General features: G+C 38.7%; 1 protein-coding gene across 1 annotated transcript in view; it reads right to left on the bottom strand.

Moving 5' to 3' along the window:
- Positions 1-19,571, bottom strand: part of LOC117854497 (alpha-glucan water dikinase, chloroplastic) — a 41,120-nt gene extending 21,549 nt beyond the window's left edge. The window contains exons 1-14 of the mRNA XM_072291360.1: positions 19,389-19,571; positions 19,244-19,285; positions 18,959-19,071; positions 18,801-18,879; positions 12,589-12,680; positions 12,201-12,498; positions 11,995-12,102; positions 11,820-11,918; positions 11,314-11,448; positions 11,129-11,217; positions 10,919-11,053; positions 10,600-10,762; positions 10,037-10,126; positions 9,765-9,950 (exon numbers count right to left, since the gene is read on the bottom strand). Of these exons, the coding sequence (XP_072147461.1) occupies positions 9,765-9,950; positions 10,037-10,126; positions 10,600-10,762; positions 10,919-11,053; positions 11,129-11,217; positions 11,314-11,448; positions 11,820-11,918; positions 11,995-12,102; positions 12,201-12,498; positions 12,589-12,680; positions 18,801-18,879; positions 18,959-19,071; positions 19,244-19,285; positions 19,389-19,571 (1,812 nt within the window). The remainder of the gene's footprint in view (positions 1-9,764; positions 9,951-10,036; positions 10,127-10,599; positions 10,763-10,918; positions 11,054-11,128; positions 11,218-11,313; positions 11,449-11,819; positions 11,919-11,994; positions 12,103-12,200; positions 12,499-12,588; positions 12,681-18,800; positions 18,880-18,958; positions 19,072-19,243; positions 19,286-19,388) is intronic.
- Between the last annotated feature and the right edge of the window lie 538 nt (positions 19,572-20,109).

The raw sequence follows: 20,109 nt of genomic DNA, 5'->3' as shown, positions 1-20,109 counted from the left end.
CGGACAGGCAAAGGAGCCTAGGTCACACCAAAAGTCCAAACACATACTACGGCGATATCACCTATTTCGAGAAATCATCAATCAAGGAGATGTGAAGATATACAAGGTGCACACCATTCTAAACATTGCAGATCGGTTGACTAAGCCACTCCCAGGAGCAAAGCATGAGATGCATACGAAGTCAATGGGCATGAGATGCTGGCATAACTAACTAGCACTAGTGGGAGGCTTATGATGATGTATTCCATAAAGGTAGTCATAAGATGATGACATCATGTCAATATTTGTAATCTGCATTTTTTAGTGATATGTTCCATGACTTTGTCATTATATGTGATTAGCGAATACGTGATTCGTTAGTGAAACTCCATGATACAATATTGATATTGTACTAAAATGATCCCCAGCTTCCATCCGTCATGCGGGATTGTGACGTAGAGATAAGCTGGTACATGTGTTTGGTGGATGATCTTGTTTCACAGGTCATGGCAATATGGGATACTGCGCCGACAATGTAGGCACGTGTTAGGAACACGGTGACAGATAGACCCACTACGAGACACCGCGAGTACACTGCTATCGGTGAGTCTCGTAACGACACGCATATTATGTCCTCTGGCCTGAGATTGGTGCAGAGTCCCGGATTGTGGAGCATCACATTTTGGGGTTGCTAAACGTTATTCCATAACTAGGTAGTTATAAATGCAACTTTCGGATGTGGTTGAAGCAAGTCGCAAGGTGTACCGAGTCAAGAAGGAATCTGCCCCTCCCATTTCAAGGAGAGACTCCACTGGGCCCTCTTGATGTGATGAAATAAAAGCGCATGGCCATGCCTCAACTAAATGTTAGTGATCAGAAAAGTTCTTCGCTGAGCGAGAAATGGCTAAGAATAGGGGTAGCACATCACTCTCCTTATACTTGGTTAGGTGCCGTGTAGTGGAAGGATATAATATTGGTGAATGTTACAGGTTATGCAAGATATGATCTTCGTGAATCTTCAGGAGTTAGAACGCCTTGCTAGAGGCACATGCTAACTATTGATCGGAAATGGTTTCTAAGTTATGTATGTTGGTTGCATGAACCTATGGGGTCACACACTTAAGGGATTGGAACACATGGATACTTGCATAATTAACTATTGTGCAAGTGGGAGATTGTTGGAGATGCCTAAGAGGGCCTGGCCCAACAAGAACGTGCTGGCCATTAAGCAAGCGTTATATATCTAATCACCGGGCAGAAAAGTGATTAACACTAGGGCTAATCCGCCTGCACCCTGCCGCATGCACTGCCTGGTGCGCTGCCGCCGCCACATGCACCTGCCTGTTGCACTGTTGTAGTCCTCCCTCCCGGATCAGAGGTTGATCGTGGGTATCTCCGAGTACGTGTCATGGAGTGCTAGCACACTCCGGTTCATCATCCCATCCTGTACGTGTGGACTGCCATAGAGGTGTCGCTCAGTTGCACACTTCATCAGATTGTACGACTACTTTCTCGATGTCGATCGAATCGGCCACGCGCACTTCATTAAGACTTCCGCTGCGACGCGCGATGAGCGATGGTATAATCTATGATCATTTACTTACAAGTGATCCTGTTTACGCGGTTGTATTTTGTGTGCTAGCAAGTAGCAAATTGCGTTTCCTAACAGATTTTCTAGGTAACACCGGCTTAGCCGGTTTCTAATGTCGGCCAGGCCGATTTACAAACTGGCTACGCCGGTTCATAGAATCGGCTAAACTAGTTTTCGTAAGTTTGAGTAGAAATTTGAGATTCGTGTCGGATCGAATTTGTAAATGATCTCCGATCGAAGCAAGACCTCCCCACCCTATAAATAGGAAGGGCTACGGCCAATTGATGGCATCCAATAGATCAAAACACTTTTACCTTTATTTTATTTCCAACTATTCTTTCCTACACCCTAATTGTTGTTCTTCTTCTGTCTCTATGGCATCCGGAGGCATTCTGAGAGGTCTGCCGATCTCAGAGCAACCCTAAGTGTGCTAGCGCGACAGGATCCTTCCCAGGCCAGCGTTTGTAGGTCTTCGCAACGAACCTCTGGAAATCGGCCCTAACTGTCTTAGCCAATTTTGGCAGCTAGAGTTGTGTGAGTTGATCCATTGCAGATCCGTGCGTTCTAGTGCTTTAGTGTGTATTAGAAAAAGCGTCAACACACTTTTTGGTGACTCTGTTGGGGACAAAAGAACTTGGTTCCACAAAAACCGATCTAATCTATTCCTAGCAAAATGGGTGCCAACATCGAGCTTGACAAGGACAACATCATCCCACCAAACATGGCAGAGCTCTGTGAGGACGAGAAGTAGAGGTGCCTCAAGCTTGAAGAATAGATGTAGAAGCTATTCTTGATGGACTTCAAGAAATACCGTCAAGGAGGTGTTACAAGAGTTCAAGAGATTGCAATGCCATCCTTCACTCCCAAAGATAAGCAAGTTGAGGTAACAAACAATGTGAGCATCCCTCAAACAAAATGGCTTGATCAAATGGCTTTGCTTATGGATAAGAAAATTGCTTACACTAATCAACCGATAAGTGAATTGGTAACTATGGTGTGGAGCAACTAAATGCGCTTAACAAAGGAAATACTTTAGATAATGGTGCTTCTCCTGTTAATCATGTTGAGCAAAGCGATATTCTTAAAGCAAGTTCATGGACTATACCTGATATGCATACTGGACAAGTACTTTACAACATGTCGATGAACTCCTTTGTTGGGCAGACCCCCCCTCCAAACCCACACACACACACACACTAAAATCACTTTTGCTGGAATCAACAAAACCGGCTAAGCTGGATTCCAAACTAATGAACTATGTTACTGCTCTAAGTTCATCTGCCCCTGGACAAACTAATGAACTTACAAACTCTATACCACCTTATATGATAGTAGCACATAGCATTCCACCGATTCCACCTCAAGGAACATGTATTTCTTATGGACCGGTGCCAAATGATGTATTTAATTGCTATTTGAAATGAGCACTGGTTCATTATATTCAAAACACACCCCATGTTATGGGGCTTGCACAACCCAATGCTTATGCATCTTCATAGCCAAATACTTATGAGGTGGATTTTGCTAAACTTAAGGAAGATTTGGCTAATATGATGAAAACTAAATTGGGAGACATGAGTAGTTCTCGGTTATACCGAAAAACTTATTCTTCGTGGTTTGATGTGGTACCATATCCTAATGGTTGGCGTGTTCCCAATTTTGTGAAATTTAGTGCTGATGATAATAGAACTACATGGGAACATATTAGCCAATATGTTGCTTAATTAGAAGAAGCTAGTGGTTATGATGGTTTCATTGTCTTTGACTAGCACTGCTTTCTCTTGATTTTGATCTTTAGCTTCTGGTTCTATTTGTTCTTCGAGTTAATTTGAACAGAAATTTCATGATCACTTCTATAGTGGGAACAATAAGATGATGTTTTAATTTGTCTCTTTTTGATAAAGACTTGGCTGTTTTGTGTTCTTATGGCTTACTTTCCTATCTTAAGGATAGAATAGAAGGTTTTATTTTCTTGCAGTTAGCCAAGTTCAAGTCAGTGCTTTAGTGCAAGAAAACCAAATGAAAAATACTAAGGAAAGTTATAAAACTCATTGGTCCAATGTACATGTTGTTGAATATGATTTTGACACTTCGGAGAATGAGGAAAGAAATGTATATGCTGCTGAATTTGTTTGGCCATCAAATGCCAAATCATATTCTTGTTCATCTCTTAAGCCGGTCAACAAGAATCAACAAGAAGAGGATAAATTTACATTTGATGTTTCCAAGTGCGATTGTATTTCAGATGAATTGTTAAAAATTAGGAATATCGAGATGTCGCACAAACATACCATCGCTTGATGAGCTAATGCAGCGTCCTTATTGTGAATGGCATAACACTTTTTCACATGCCACTAATGACTGTAATGTTTTTTGTTGATAGGAGAAACAACCATTAATGAAGGATGATTAACTCTACATGAGCTGCAAATTGATAAGGCTCCATTCCCGGTCAATATTATTGATCTGCAGAATTCCAAGGTGTTGGTTCAGCCTCATCAAGACGAGTCAACCAAAAGGAAGACCGTGATCATTGGTGATGAAGCACCAAAAAATTCAAATGACAAGATTTTGAGAAGCGAAGTGGTGCTTCAAAAGTCTCCTGATGGCAGGGAATCATTAAAGATAATTGTTGGACCTTTTGGACTATGGGGGAAAGGAATCTCGGTGCAAATGATGGTTGAACCTACTCTGCAATGAAAGCGGCCCAGCTGGTTTTAGAAACTGGCCAAGCCGATTTTGGTTAGGGAACACCGAAGATGCTCAAGCAAAAGCGCCTTAAGGTTGGTACTTGGAAGGCGAATCAACCTAAGGTCTAGGGAAGGTTTGCCAAAAAAAAACTAACCGTTGATCAGTTGTTGACAAAGCACACAAGTCAAAAGGTCAATTCAAGTGATCGGCCAACAAAAAAATGTGCGAGATCACCTTCACACCAAGAGCAAGCTCAACCATTGAGGGAGACTACAAGGCTGAAGAGTGAGATTGTCACGTTGCATCCTCCTCAAAATACATAATCGACCATGCCTTGTGCTCCTTCGATGTCAAATTCTCCTCATTCGGTGTGGGATCACAATGGGATGTGGATGCAGTGTTATCCTATGCCTTTTTCAACTTTTCATTCATGATGGTTACTGCCTAACGAGCTGGTGTTTGACAAGCTTTCGAACCCCATGCATGATCGTGTTGCTTTTGTGCAATCTGGTTGGGTGCAGTAGACAAAACTGGCTAAGGCAGTTTCTGCAAACTGGTGAAGTTGGTTTCCTCAGAGACACTGGGCATCTCCTCCAATGCAAGTGTAATGTGCTAAGATGAAGCTAGAGAATGTGCAACCTAAGAATTTTGATCTAGAGAGAACCACTGGTAAAGATATTATTTCAATTGGTGATATGAAAGTGGTTCTCAAGGACGATGGCAAAAGACTGATTGTCATTGATGATCTGATGCGGATCCAAGTACTAAAAGCACATTGAGTCCTAATCCTAGAGCAGCTGCAACTAAATGGAATGATCAAATACTTCACATATTGTCACTATTCAGTTTGGTGCATTATCTTTTGATGTTAAAGAAGATAGAAAGAAACATAAAGAAATCCTAGCTTCTACTATTGCCTTGCCGTGCCATACTTTTATTGGAGTAAAGCTGCAACACAAGAAGGTGGAATATAGTAGGCCAAAGCAATTTATATTGGTGGCGTGATTATGCAATCATCTAGTAATATTTGCATGGAAGCTGGAAAGCTGGATTATTTTATTCATTCATGCATGCTTGTTGTGCTTAAGAGGAGGAGCTATATGTCTCGAGCTCAAGCAACACAGAACCATATTATTTTACTATTCTTTACGTGAGTTACTTTTGGTCTGGTAAAGTTAGCATGTAAGTTAGAGGCAAAGTCCGAATATAATATTATTTAGAATAAGGTTAGGTTTGTTTTATTCCAGAGTCCTAATCATGATGTGCCTGCGTGCACTATAAATAGGGCATTGTACGCCCATGTAAAGGGGATTTTGAGTGATCGTGAGTTATTTCCCAAAAAAGCCTAAGGGCTGACAGAGTAGTTGGTGTTTCTTGTTTGTGAGGCCTAAACCCATCTAGGGTTTTTCTTGAAGCGTGATTTCAAGCTGCTGCTATGATTCATCCGATTCCATCTTGTAATTCTAGCCCTATAGTGGTTTGCGAGATTCCTATCCTTCTTTTTGTTGTAGTAGGATTTTCTTTGGATCTACTATAAACTGAGAGCTTGCTATCTTGATTAGTAGCACATGGTTGCATCTAGTATTTTCCTATTGTTCTAGTTTTGTAACACCATCAGAGATTAATCAATCATTGGAATCTGTTCATTGATTATTTGTCTGTTACTAGTATATTAAATATATTGCTTTGTTGGACTCAGTCTGTATCGGTCTGTTGCTGTGAAAGATTGGCAAATTATACACATCGACTGGGGTTTCACTAGTTGGTCCGTATCATGATCTAGTTAAGACTTCTATCCCAAGAGCTTCCGATGATCATGAAGCTAGCAGTGGTAACTCTTCTCAGTACTTCCAGCCTAGGTGGTGTCTTTCAGGCTTAACATGTCCTCAAAAGAGGAAATTGCAAAGGTGGTTTGCTAGGAAAAGGGAGGAACAGGCAGAGAAACAGAGGGATCAACAGTTTAACAGAGCTATACCCATGTTTCCTTTGAAGAAAGAGTGAAAATACAAGGCCGTTGTTCAGCCAAGAGCAGAATCGACCAAGCCGGTTTTACTCAGGATAGTGCAGCCGGTCCCAGAACTAGCCAAGCCAGTTTTAGAACTGGCTAAGCTAGCTTCAGAAGAGGATGTGTCATCTTCTGATTTTTTTTCTTTTATTTCTTGTAATGGTGACCTTCCATAAGCCCAGCAAAATAAGGATGATGAGGAGTTGGTTGACTATGGTTCTTCACCTGGACACAGCATGGAGATCAATGTAGTGCATTTTCTTGCTGATTATTATGTTATTCCTGAAGAGGACTTTGCACATCTTGATTTTAGGCTCCGAGACATTGTGTTTCAGGAGCTTAAGGAATTGGATAACCACCTCAAAGCATTATACATCAGAAGTCGTATTAATGCTAAATCAATTTCCTGAATGCTTGATGATGGAGGGCAATTGTTAGTTTGATTCCATATGCTCTGTTCAAGAAGTTGGGAGGTTTAGATGAAGATCTTGTGAAGACAAACATGACTATCAATGGTGTGTGAGGTGGCGAGCTTATGGGTGCTAAAGGAGTCATTTCTATGGAGCTCACTATTGGGACCAAGATGTTATCCACTGCTTTCTTCATTCTTCATTGTTGATGTGCAAGGTAACTTCTGTTTAATTTTGGAGCATGATTGGATTCATGCAAATCAGTGTGTGCCTTCTACTTTTCATCAGTGTCTTATTCAGTGGATAGATAACGACATAGAGATTGTGCATGGAGATACTTCGGCTTGTGTCGCTACAGCGTATCATCCTCCCATGGGTATGCATGATAACATGAAGTTCTTAACTAGTTTAGATCTCTTTGATTGTGAGTTGCTTAGTTGTACCTAGGTTTGTTCCTATTGTACTAAAGCCAATGGTAAACCGTCTAAACCATTCAATACAATTTAATGGATACAAGCTCAAAATGGTTGCAACAGAGTCTTGAGCACTACCGGATGAATAAGAACGATACATGTGAGGCCATTGAATATTTTGATGATTTGAAATAATTAGAACAATATTTTATGTCAGCTAATCCTTTAGAAAAGGTTGATATTGGGGATGGCACTATTCCAAGGCCGACATTTGTAAATCAGAACTTGAATTATGAGTATAAAGGTGAATTAATTGAATTATTGAAAGAATATGTTGATTGTTTTGCATGGAAGTATCATAAAATGCCTGGTTTAAACCATGAGTTAGTTGAGCATCGACTTCCTATTAAACTTTGATTTAGGCCTTATAAACAACCTACTAGCCATTTTAATCCTCTTATGTATGACCAAATTAAAGAAGAAATTAATTGGTTGCTGATAGCAGGATTTTATTAGGCCTTGTAGATCTGCTGATTGGATCTCTAACATTGTACCTGAAGACAAGAAAGATTCAAGCAAGCTTAGAGTTTGCATTGATTTTGGAGCTCTTCATAGAGCTACTCCTAAAGATGAGTATCCTATGGCTATAGCTACTATGCTTCTTAATAATGCCTCTAGACATAAAGTTCTTAGCTTTCTTGATGGTAATATTTTTATAGTCTTAGAAGATTGTGCTAAAATGACCTTTAGATGTCCGGGCTTTGTTTGTTGGTCTCTTTGAGTGGGTTGTTATGACTTTTGGTTTTAAAACTGCTGGTGAAGTTATCAAAGTCATGCATTTTATTATCTATGGTTTTCTTGGTGTGATCCTGGAAACTTATATTGATGATATTGTTGTCAAATCGGATGGGCTTGATTCCCATTTAGCTGATCTAAGACTTACTTTTAAGAGGATGCATCGGTTTGGTTTGAAAATGAACCCACTCAAATGTGCTTCTGTTGTACGGACTGGAAAGTTCTTAGGATCTATTAGTGAAGTGCAAGCTCCTACTTGTAATAGGGAGTTGCAAAAGTTCCTAGGAAAAGTGAATTATTTTAGAATATTTATATCTAATTTGTTTGGGAAGATTCATGCATTTACTCTTATCATTGGGTTAAAAGATGAAGTCGAATTTACTTAGGGAGCAGAATAGCAAGAGTTTTTTGAGAAAATTATTAAGTGCTATTTGTCTTCACCACATGTGCTCAAGGCACCTAGGAGGAGAGCTCCTTTTTGGTTTTATGTGGCGGCTGAAGAGAAAGTTATTGGTGCTATTTTGACTCAAGAAACCAAAGGAAAGGAGCATGTTATTACTTATGTGAGTCAACATTTTGTGGATGCTGAAATAAGGTATGCATTCATTGAGAAATTATCCTTGTTACTATATTATATTATTCATGTACGAAGTTGAGGCATTATTTGTTATCTAATACTTGTAATGTAGCATGTCAAACTCATTATTAAACATATGGTAAGTAGACCGATTTTAAGTGGAAGGATTGGTAAGTGGGCATATGCACTTGTCGAATATGATTTGGCCTATGAGTCTTTAAATTGTATGAAAGGCCACATTGTAGCTGATTTAATTGTTGAGCATCAAGTTGATGATGAGCATGATTAAATGTCAGTCATGTGATTCTTACTCCATGAAAATTGCATTTTGATGGATCAGCTTGCAAAAATGGTTATGGTGTTGGTATTGTTATTATTTTACCTAGTGGTGCTGTTTTTGAAGCTCTTAACCGATTGGAACATAAGTGTACTAATAATCAAGCTGAATATGAAGATATTCTATTCGGGCTGGAAATTTTGTAATCTGTGGGTGTGAAGAATGTGGAAGCATTTGATGATTCATTACTGGTAGTTCAGCCAGTTTCTAAGTTTTGTCAATACTTGGATGGATTTCTAAATGCTTATCTTGATAAATGTCTAGATCTTATACATTATTTTGATAATTTTACTATATATATCATGTGCTTAGCGTTGAGAATCCGAGGGCTAACACTCTAGCACAACAATAATCTATCTATGAAGTTCATAAGATTAACTTTCATAAATGAAAGCCGATGTTTGAAGAGGCAGAGGTGCAGACCCTAGAAGAACCGGTCTTGCTAGATTATGGAAACCGGCTTAGCGGGATTTCCGAAACCGGCTTGGCCTATTTTGAAACCAGCTAGCCAGTTTTCTGGATGAAACGCCACGTTAGCCATTAAACCATTAGCGGTTGGCAAGAACGAAGATTGTGACTAGAGAAGGCCTATTATTGATTATCTAAAGAATCCCAATGGTAAATTTGATAGAAAGATTCGACGTTTGGCATTAAATACATGTTGATCAATGATGAGTTATATTGTCGAACTATCAAAGACTTATGTCTAAAGTGCTTGGATTCAGATCAGGCCAGAGTGGTTATGGGTGAGGTTCATGAAGGTATTTGCGGGAAGCATCAGTCGGCTCCTAAGATGAAGTGGTTGCTTAAGAAGGGCTAGACTTTATTGGCCAAATAGAATTGCCAACTGTTTTCATTATTACAAAGGTTGTGGCCAAATATGATTTTGTGGATAACGATAAGAGAAGTCACATTTTACCTAATATGTGCTCAACATTTGTATTTTCTTTCATAAATGAAACTAACCTTGAGGCTTCTCATGTAGTTTGCTAAGTCATGGAGTAGACCTTCCTTCTGATCACTCTTTAAATTTGGTTCTGAATGAATAGGGTGGTCATAACTCGATAGCCGCTCCTTTGTTATACCATTCTTGTTCAGTGTGTCCCAATAAACATTAATGTCAAGGTCACTACTGAGATAGTCCATAAGTGCCTACAAAGCAGGCACTATTATTTTTGAAGGAAATGGTGGAGGGAACCTTATTTTATCGGAGTAGGAAAAAATTTTAACACTCTTACCTGGCAAATCACCACATCATCTAGGCTTGTATTGTTGTGTAGTTTCTGATGCCATTCTTCCATCATTCCACCCATGCAATTATTTTTTCTCTGCAAAACCAACAATCATGTTCACATAGATAGCCCCAAACCACTTCTCATGTGTCTTTATACTCTTCTCTAGTACTCCCTAAATCCCGCAAAGAGTCTCCTTTTAGAAAATTTCAGACATAATAGTAGTCATGAGAAACGATCATGCTGTCCCTAATTACTCATATTAGTTATTATTAAAAGTCATTTTGTCTTTTCGGTTTTCTAGAGCCTGAATAATTGCACATACGATTGAAGCTAGAAAAATAACATCAACTAGTTATTTGATTGGCTCTACACGCTTCTCCATACATTCCGTTTTATTGGTGTGGGTGTTGTTTTAATTAGATGAATCTTAATATAAACTAAAGTTATTCTCTTCGTGGAACAAATTTTAGAGTCTAAAAGGACACTCTTTACAGGATGGAGGAAGGAGCTAAGAAAGTAAAACCTAACTAGTGGAAGTTCAAGTGAGTTCTGAGTAGAGAACTTGCCTGTATAACTAATATCTCATCACGGATACGCTGGCCGACATCACCTTCACCTCCTCGGCCAACAGCTGACATTATCATCCTTGTTATCTCCCTGTACTGTGGATATGTTTTGTATAGATTTTGAAGTAGATCTGTGAACCTATCTTGTGCTTGGCTGATTTCACTGCACAATTATAACTTTTTCAGATTCATTTGAGTTCTTGGGTTGCATTGTATTAATGCAATACTATTACCATTCTACTGAAACCAAATTATATGGGTTTATCCTTTTGTGGGGTTGTTATCATATAAAAAATGAATAACAGAAACAAGTGCATACCGTGGTTTCACATTATAGTTCTTATTCCATATAAGTTGCCTAGTAGCCATGAATCTCATCCAAACAAGTAGTCCAGCAAGACCTAATTTTCCAGAATCTTTTGCTTCTTCAACCAGATCAGCAGCAATATTGAATCTATGGAAAAGTGTAGTTTATTGAATTATGGAACTGAAAATAGCTAGCCAAATTACTATGTTTGTACTTATTTACCTATGCATAAGAGATCTTTGGGAATCTTCCTCTAGATCAGCTATAGTTTCCAGCAAAGCTTTTGCCGTTCCTTCTCCAACAGTGCCATCCTTTAGTTACAGAGCAAGTATGAGATTTGTTAAACTTAGCAAATACAATCTTAGGTATATTTGGGAAATATGTGATAAGTGTAAGGTGAAAGTTACCTCTGTACTCTTAGTAACCGGTCTTCTAAACTGAAGATAGAAATCAGACGTATTATTTTTTATCCACGTTTCATTTGATCGGAGAACGAAAGGCATCCCCTTATAGTTGTCTTCATCAAGCTCTATCTCCAAAGCCTTAGTAAAAAAATAAGTAAAATGAGATGAAGTATAAAAGGATTAATGTGTAACACCCCACCGTCCAAAATCTTCTTATGACCGAACTCCCATATAAACGGGTCCGCATGCGCATAGCACATCTCTTACATTTCATCCTCGCTTCAAGTAAAAAGATGAACCTAGAGGTGCTATGATTGAAACGATAAGGATTATAAGTTGTCCCTCACCCGCAAAACTTCCAAGCCATACCACAACCACAGCTAAGCTACATAGGCCAACAAAACTAGTATGAGATATTGGGCTGGGGGTATTAGGTAAAGGGTCATGGTAAGAGATAGAGGATGACAAGAAGACAACAATTATTACTACAATGGTAATTTTATATTTACCTGGTAATGCAAACCATCTAATGTAGCTTCAGAGAAGGAGCTCTCACATGCCATTTCAAGCAATGTTGAGCCGGGAGGTAATATGGTTGCAGGAGGTGCCTGGGTGCATAGAAAAGTTGCATGTTAGTCTAGCTGTTGATCTTATTAATCTTACGTGCAAAGCATTTAATGTTACCTTCCACTCGCCAGCCTTCTTCGCCAATGCCCAATGGAGAATAAGTGGCTCTGCATAGTTTGTGACCAATTGAACTTTGGTTCTACCTTGTTTGTCCAATAACAATGCCTTCAGAATATATAAACTAGCTTACATTCTGAAAGTGTTACATGAAGCATAAAATAAGTCACACATATTTTGATTATACGTGTTCTTCAGAAACTGACCAAAATTTCATTGTCTCCCAGCTTGAAGAACTTTGTGCAGAGGACTTCACAATCATTTTTATCCTGTAGTGACTTCAAGAAAAGATCAAGACCTGTAGGACTCTTTGGCGCTGCTTCTACAAATCCATTTACTTGACTGGATGCTGGTTTACTAAGGAACTGCATGACGTCTCTATTTTTGCGCACAATCCTTCCCGCTGATGAGCGTCCTCTTGTTTTTGTTGAAGTAGAACGTTGTTCCTCATGCTGATCTGTCGTTCGGAGATGAATTTTGAAGTTCTTTCCATTGTTATTAAGCCTAGACATGGAATTCATGATTCAGGTCTGTTGCATCATCCAAATGGATAAAATGGTAGAGATGAACTATGATTCTGAATACAGTACTCACCACTTGTTTTGTGCCTCATCAACCACAACAAACTCAATCGATTCTACAGCTGGATCATCTATCTCTATTTTTATTGTAGAGTTCGAACCAGACTGGAATTAGGGAGAGAATTCAATAAAACTTATTAGAAAAAGAATTAACTTCATGTCACTTGGTACTAACATCTGGCTAGTAGGCACACATACTAAAATTCTTCAACTTTTAGCTTAGATGCTTTTATCGTATGCCTTAAACAAACAGATATTGTGGGTTCACCTATTTCGTTCAATATTACAAATAAGCAAAGGGTACTATAATTCAAGATAATAAAATTATTTTTTTCTGGAAGTGTATAATGATTGGTGCTGAGGATGCAGACTCGTGATATATTCTCATGTTTGAATGCTTTCCATGTGCCGGCTGGGCTCATGATATTTTCTGATTTCTTAAATTTGGATACGGTTTACTTTTCTTTTTGAGAAGCAATATAGAGATGATTTCCCAGGTCTAGGGTGGGTACTGGTCAAACATAAATTTGGATCAATCTTTTGGCCAAACATGAGAAATTTCTATCACTGGAATATCTTTCATCATTTTGTATGTTATAACTATGTCAATTTCTTTGAAATTTTTATTCAGTAAATCTTAGAAAATATCAAAAAGATTATTACTGAACTTATCCATGACACCTCGTATATTCACCAGTAGTGTGATTCTTGATTCTAGATAAATATCCAAGTCTTATCATATGCGTACTTGGGGTTCATTTTGTATAGTTTGCGATTATCCAATAAATTAATTTCTAATATTTTTTTTTCTCCTTATTCCATTGCTTATATAGTACTAGGGTTAGTGCTGTTTTTTTATACCGTGTAAACGGTTACCAACCTAGTAGAAAGCTGATATGCTCATAGTTTGGCGTTATCTAATTCAAAAACAGCCCCCATCCTTTTTCTTCCTCGATGCGATCTCTTCTTCCCTGCCCCAGCGACGAGGAACCAGAGCAAGACGGAGAAGGAGTTTCTGCGAGCCTGCACCGTGCGCCCACATGATCTTTCTACTTCCCGAAATCCTAGGGTAGCAAATGGCCGCCTAGGCTCCGCCGCCGAAGCCTCACAGAGCGCCTATCTGCGGCTGTGTTTCATTGAGGACTGTCCCACAGTGCAAAAGCATATCTTTGGTCGTAATTCATCCAGGGCGTCTCGCAACCACCATCGCCGACCTACAAATTCTCGCTTTTGAAGTTGTTTCGGCCGGCACACGGGGTGCTCTGCCTCGACGGCCGGCTTGAAAGCGGCAGCGATGACTCGCTATCCATCTTGAGGGCAGCAGAACAACCTGCACGCCGCCATTCGTCTCCTCGGACGCAGCAACTCTACCACGCTGGCCATCGCTGCCGATTGCTCATTGGTCATTCCAGAGGGATCCCAACCATGGCCGAGAGAGATCATGTGCTTCAGTGCCCAAGCTTTTTCCCTTTTCGTTACAGATGGCAATCAAACAATGGCAGTGATTCGTTACATTGTTTCAGGTCACAGTGTCAATCGATAACGTTTGCGTTTGCGTCTGCTTATCCGAACCAAACAGCACCTTAGTTACGGTGAAACAAACAAACGTAATAAATACTAAGCCACACCACCTACACAAAGCACTAGTAGGCATCGGACTCACCATAAATATGATATGAGAAAACACTAAAGTAACTAATTTAAATGGACTTCACTAAATTTGCAGACGTTCTCGCAATTTATTAGTGATTTATTAATAGCCTGTTCCTTACATCTTGATTTGCAGAAGATGACTCTTAATTTTTGAGTACTTGTTGCAAGAAGAGAATTATATTTTGCTACAATGTATGTTTCCCATGTTCTCTGTTTTTGCAAAAGATTGCTCTGTGATTGCGTAAGTGCTTTTAAGGTAATTCGGTGAACGCTATCTGGGGTGGTAAAGGATCCACTAATTTAGTCTACAAAATTTAAGGATCAGGTTCAATAAGAGCTGGGCTATAATATTATATGATTTTGAACTAAAATAAATAGGACTGAGTTGATTGTGAAGGAGGCATGAGGGCCATGATCCATTACCAGCCCTGTCACTATCCCACCCTGGACGATGCCAATTATAATTTAATTGTTAGGGTTGCTTAAGTTTATTTTGCCCGTTGTAATAGGTGCCATTTTTAATCATATTTTGAGCTTTTGTGATGCCTTGTTCAGCATCATAGTTTTGTTGCTGATGTCAGTTCGTTGTTTACTGGAAATATCACAGTAAAAAGATCCATACAGTGACCATTTTCACATTTTAGATGCAACTAGTGCATATATTATTCACCACCCCATCCAATGGAAATACGACTAATAGCGCAGAACACACCTTCCTCTCCTCAGCCCTTGATACACCTTATCTTATTTCTGATGCATTATATATCATGTTTATGAGTATGAAATGTAGCTTTGAAGGCAAATGACTAAGACTAGGGTGGTAATATGGCATTCCGCGAGTTGAGTTTTTTTTGCGTAGGTGTGGATGGGTGCGGGGGGGGGGGGGGGGGGGTTGGAGAGGTTTACCATATCATTAAATTCATAGCTGATTCATGTCTGAATATAAATATTCAGATTTTTCATACAGTTTGATGAGGTTCTTGTACTTTTGGAATAAAGACAAAGCTACAAGCCCTAGGCATAGACCCGCACACATGTCTAAGCTGGGGTGACCCTAGAATTAACTCTCGAATAATAAATTGCACCTACCATATAACAACTTGTCAGATCGGTGCAAATTTGTCGAACAACTTGTAAAGTGCTCAATCTAGTACAATAACTTGTTAGGTGGGTGCAAATTTGTCCAACAACTTGTAAAATGCTTAATTTAGTACAATAACTTGACAGGTGGGTGAAGATTGTTCGAACAACTTGTAAAATACTCAATTTAGTGCAATAACTTGAAAATTGGTGCACCTACAGTCCAACGACAACGTATTAAACAAATTAGATGGGCATGTGAATTTTCTTCCAATCAATAATTTTTATTTTTTATCAATAAAAGTCAATGATCGTGACCAGTCTGTTGCTTCTCAACTTTGTACTCCTTCCATCCCAAATTATAAGTCATTCCAAGAATCTTGGAGAGTCAAAGCATCTCAAGTTTGACCAAATTTATATGATAATATAATAACATTTATGATGTCAACTAAATATCATTAGATTCTTCATCAATTATATTTTTATAGTATACCTATTTGATGTCATAAATCTTTATAATTTTCTCTATAATTTTGGTCAAACTTGAGATGCTTTGACTCTCCAAGACTCTTGGAATGACTTATAATTTGGGATGGAAGGAGTACAAAGTTGAGAAGCAACAGACTGGTCACGATCATTGACTTTTATTGATAAAAAATATAAATTATTGATTGGAAGAAAATTCACATACCCATCTACTTTGCTTAATACATTATCGTTGGACTGTAGGTGCACCAATTTTTAAGTTATTGCACTAAATTGAGCATTTTACAAGTTGTTCGGATAATCTTCACCCACCTGTCAAATTATTGTACTAAATTAAGCATATTACAAGTTGTTGGACAAATTTGCACCGATCTGATAAGTTGTTATATTGTAGGTGCAATTTATTATTCGAGAGTTAATTCTAGGGTCACCCCAGCTTAGACATGTGTGTGGGTCTATGCCTAGGGCTTGTAGCTTTGTCTTTATTCCAAAAGTACAAGAACCTCATCAAACTGTTGAAAAATCGGAATATTTATATTCTAGCTTACGAGACATTAATCAGCTATGAATTATAGAGGGAGTACATAATTTCTTTTTTTAAGTAGTTAAAATTGAAAAAAAAAATTAGAATTACTCCATTGGCATTACCGAAAGACTAAAGTTCATAAAGAAGACCTTGTGATCTTAGATTTTTTTTCAACAACTGTAGAGTAGCATGTATGTTTTTGTTATTTTAGCTCATTTCACTTTCTAAACAACCACATGAGCCTTTCAAAATCTTTGTTCCAAACTTCTAAAAAATATTTTTAGTATGTATTAACATATTATGTGTTTTTAGCTGAACAAAATGCATATAATCAAACATGTAAAAATAGTAAGGATGAACTTATCCATATTGAATATGAAATTAAATATTCCTAATAAAAAAATAAATCATTGTATACAAAATTAGTTAATACGAAGACATAACACTAGTTGTATAAATACCGAAGGTTCTAGTCCTGGCCAAATACATTTTCATTGCGACACTAATATATAGGTCAAATAATGCTCAATAACTTTTTCCGGCACAAATATACTCTGGCCCGGCATTTGCAAACATATTGCTTGTTATACATTTGGACTTCGTATGCACTAATTTGCCAAGTTATTGCTCTAAATTTAGTATTTTACAAGTTCTTAGATCAATCTGCACCTACTTATTATACTAGATTGGATATTTTAGAAGTTCTTGAACCAATCTGCACTCACCTGACAAGATATTATACTAAATTAAGCATTTTATAATATATTGGACCAATCTGCACCCTCCTGATAAGTTGTTGTATGTTGGCTGCAATTTACTGTTTTTCTTTTCATTTACAAATGCCATACTTACCAGTATCATCATTACTGATGCTGGGGTTATGCCATGCTTTTCCACAATAAAAAAGGAATACAAACAAAAAGACTGAGACCACAACAATAATACTCCCGCCGTTCCAAATTGTAGGTCATTTTAGCTTTTTTAGTTCATAGATATTATTATGCATCTAGTGTATGTCTGGATGCATAACCTAAAGCTCTGTTTTGGTACTCGTGCCAGTTACCGTCATCACTAGCTTCCCATTTTGTCTGCAATAACAAGTGTACGAGGTCACCCACAAAAGATCACATGAAAGTTCTTACAACTACAAGACAAATTTGACGTTTATGGCAAGAATAAAGAAATAGTTATCTATTCATTTTGGTAAGATGCAGATTTGACAAACAATTACTACATGAATATAATTAATGTTTTCATTATCTTAATATAATTAATGCTTTGACAAACAATTATGAGTTATCCACTACAAAATTGATAGCCTTGGATGCATATTTAAAACTCTGATGATTATGATTGGATTACAATTAACTTGTACAAAAATATTTAAGATAAAAGATTGATTTTGACACTAAATAAACTACACTCTATAGAAATGAATAAAGGACGTGCGATTTCATAATGGTGTATATTTTAAGTAACATATACATTAGATTTCTAGTTGGTAGTAAAATTTTTTATTAACTTTCCAACATTTGATATTAAACTCATGGTTTTCGGTCCAAAAGTCTAAGATGTTATGTCTAAAACTCATGATTTATTTAGCAAATTCAATTTTCTTGTTAAAAATAGAAACCAGAAGTTGAACTTTTTATAGTTGAAATCCAAAACTTCCCGTTGTAAAAATTTAAGTTGGTAGGCTGACTTTCCATGTTGGTAATTCGAACATTAGAATTGAAACTATTATTTTATGGACAAAATTGCATCCAGATGTGATTTCTTTAATTGTTTTCTCCAATTTGCACCATGGAAAGCAATGCCACTGGAAACTGGAGTCTAGGGGAAGTATGAAGGCCTCATGGTGTGGTTGCTTGAATCCCTTTGCTAGGTAGTAAGTCGCCAAATGGACATTCACCAATTAGCGAAGTCCTCTCAGTGTTATCGTTCCCCATCTCAAGCTGACAAACACATTCCTCGTGATCCTCGCATCTGATGCCTCCTTTCTTCTATTTCTTATAATCATTGTTGCCTTAGTTTGCATCTCTAGGGTAGAATTCACAACCTTATGCTGGGTTTCACTTTCACCCCTAAAGTGCCTAAGTTCAAGGTTCTTCCACCATTTTTCTAGCCTACACTTGTCATGTCGTCCATACCATGTTTTCGAACCCGGATGTACATTTTCTTTTGTTACTCATCTTAGACGATGTGAAGTGACAGGTGCGAGTTGCATTTTATATAGGTGCTTCCCGTATGGGAGATCACAATATTGGGGGTTTCCTTGGGTTGCTAAAATGAGACAGAAAAACTTTTTTCTTCTTTGGAAGGTAAATAGCCTTTTTATGGTAATGAGCTGACCCACGGTCAGCCCGTGCATGATCCACGCATTTTTTTTACATCAATAGGTATGATTGGTACTTGTGAGACTTATTAGAAAAGAGGTGGGATACCTATCCTTTTTTCTAAAAGAAATAGAAAAGACGCACACTTTTGAAGGGAGTCCTTAGAGCGGCGTCTTCGTACGTCCTTGTCCCATCCGGCCTCCTCAACGGCAGCACCCATTCCCTGCACGCGGAGCACGTAACATAATTACCTTCTACCCGTTGGCAGTAGGAAGCACCTGGAAAGTTAGCTTTGACATTACCTTCTCCCCTCCTGCAGTGCACCCCAGTGCAGGCAGAGTGATGAGGCGCCGGTGTTGGTCGCCACGAGCACGACCTCGGCCACAGAGCCGTCAAGTGTAGGACTCACGGTGACCTGTGGTTAAATTTGGTCATGCCATATATGCATCAGTCGAATCCATGTAACATGCAGTATTTGACACAGATATCTCGAACCTCGTCGACTGCTGATATATTACTTAATTGTTTATTGTTGCATATAGGGGAATTAATTTACAGCAAATGCTTTTGTTGCAGGAGGGGAGTACCTGAAGCTCAGAGTTGTAATCCAGGCCAAACCTCCCAGCGTTCTGCACAGCACATATAGAAATAAAGGAAATAAAAAAAGAGAAGAGAATGATCCAGTATCGCTGGTTTTATTTGGCCAGGAACATGTTGGCATTGCGTATTTACCGTGGCGGAGACGGCGCCAAGCCATCGGCGGTAATGGGACGACACGGAGAGCCGGCACATAGAGCCGAGGCGCGGCGAGAGCAGCGCGCACTGCTGGGACTTCGTGCGGGCATCTCGCGGCGCGTGTATGACCCCCTGCACGCACCTCTCCGACGTCGCCGTAGCCGTGCCGGATCCCGCCATGATGTTCAGACTCACAGCTAGCTCTTGCGACTTTTATTGCTTTTTATTAGTTTGATATGTTATTCTTTCCCTTTCGATCATTCGACCGAAAAGGAGAGAAGAGCGAGAGAATTCTGAGCTGTGTTTAAACTCTGAAGCAGAATGATGCATGTTAATTAGGGAAGTGGCTAGTAGAGGCGAGGAGAAACAGACGGAGAGGCCCGCCGGAAATAGTATCGCGTGCATGCGCTCCATATGCGGGTATGACGGACCACTTGTACTTTTTTTTGGTTGTTTCTCACTCTCTTTACCTTACAGTAAAATGTATGAATGATCATTATGCTTGTTAGTTTGTTTCAATTTAACCATTGTAATTAAAAAGTATAAATCATGGCCACGCTACTTGGAAAACTGGTCTTTAATCTCGGTTAGAAAACCCCTTTAACCGCAGTTTTGCCAATCGGGATAAACCAAACGAGACTAAAGTCATTAATTAGCTGTAGTCCCGATTGAAATACCTAGGATTAAAGTTGTCTCTTTAGTCCCATTTAGTGTTACA

The sequence above is a fragment of the Setaria viridis genome, chromosome 1 (genome assembly GCF_005286985.2).
Source record: "Setaria viridis chromosome 1, Setaria_viridis_v4.0, whole genome shotgun sequence".
In the NCBI taxonomy this organism is placed as follows: domain Eukaryota; kingdom Viridiplantae; phylum Streptophyta; class Magnoliopsida; order Poales; family Poaceae; genus Setaria; species Setaria viridis.
This window is presented reverse-complemented; position numbering and strand designations above follow the sequence as displayed.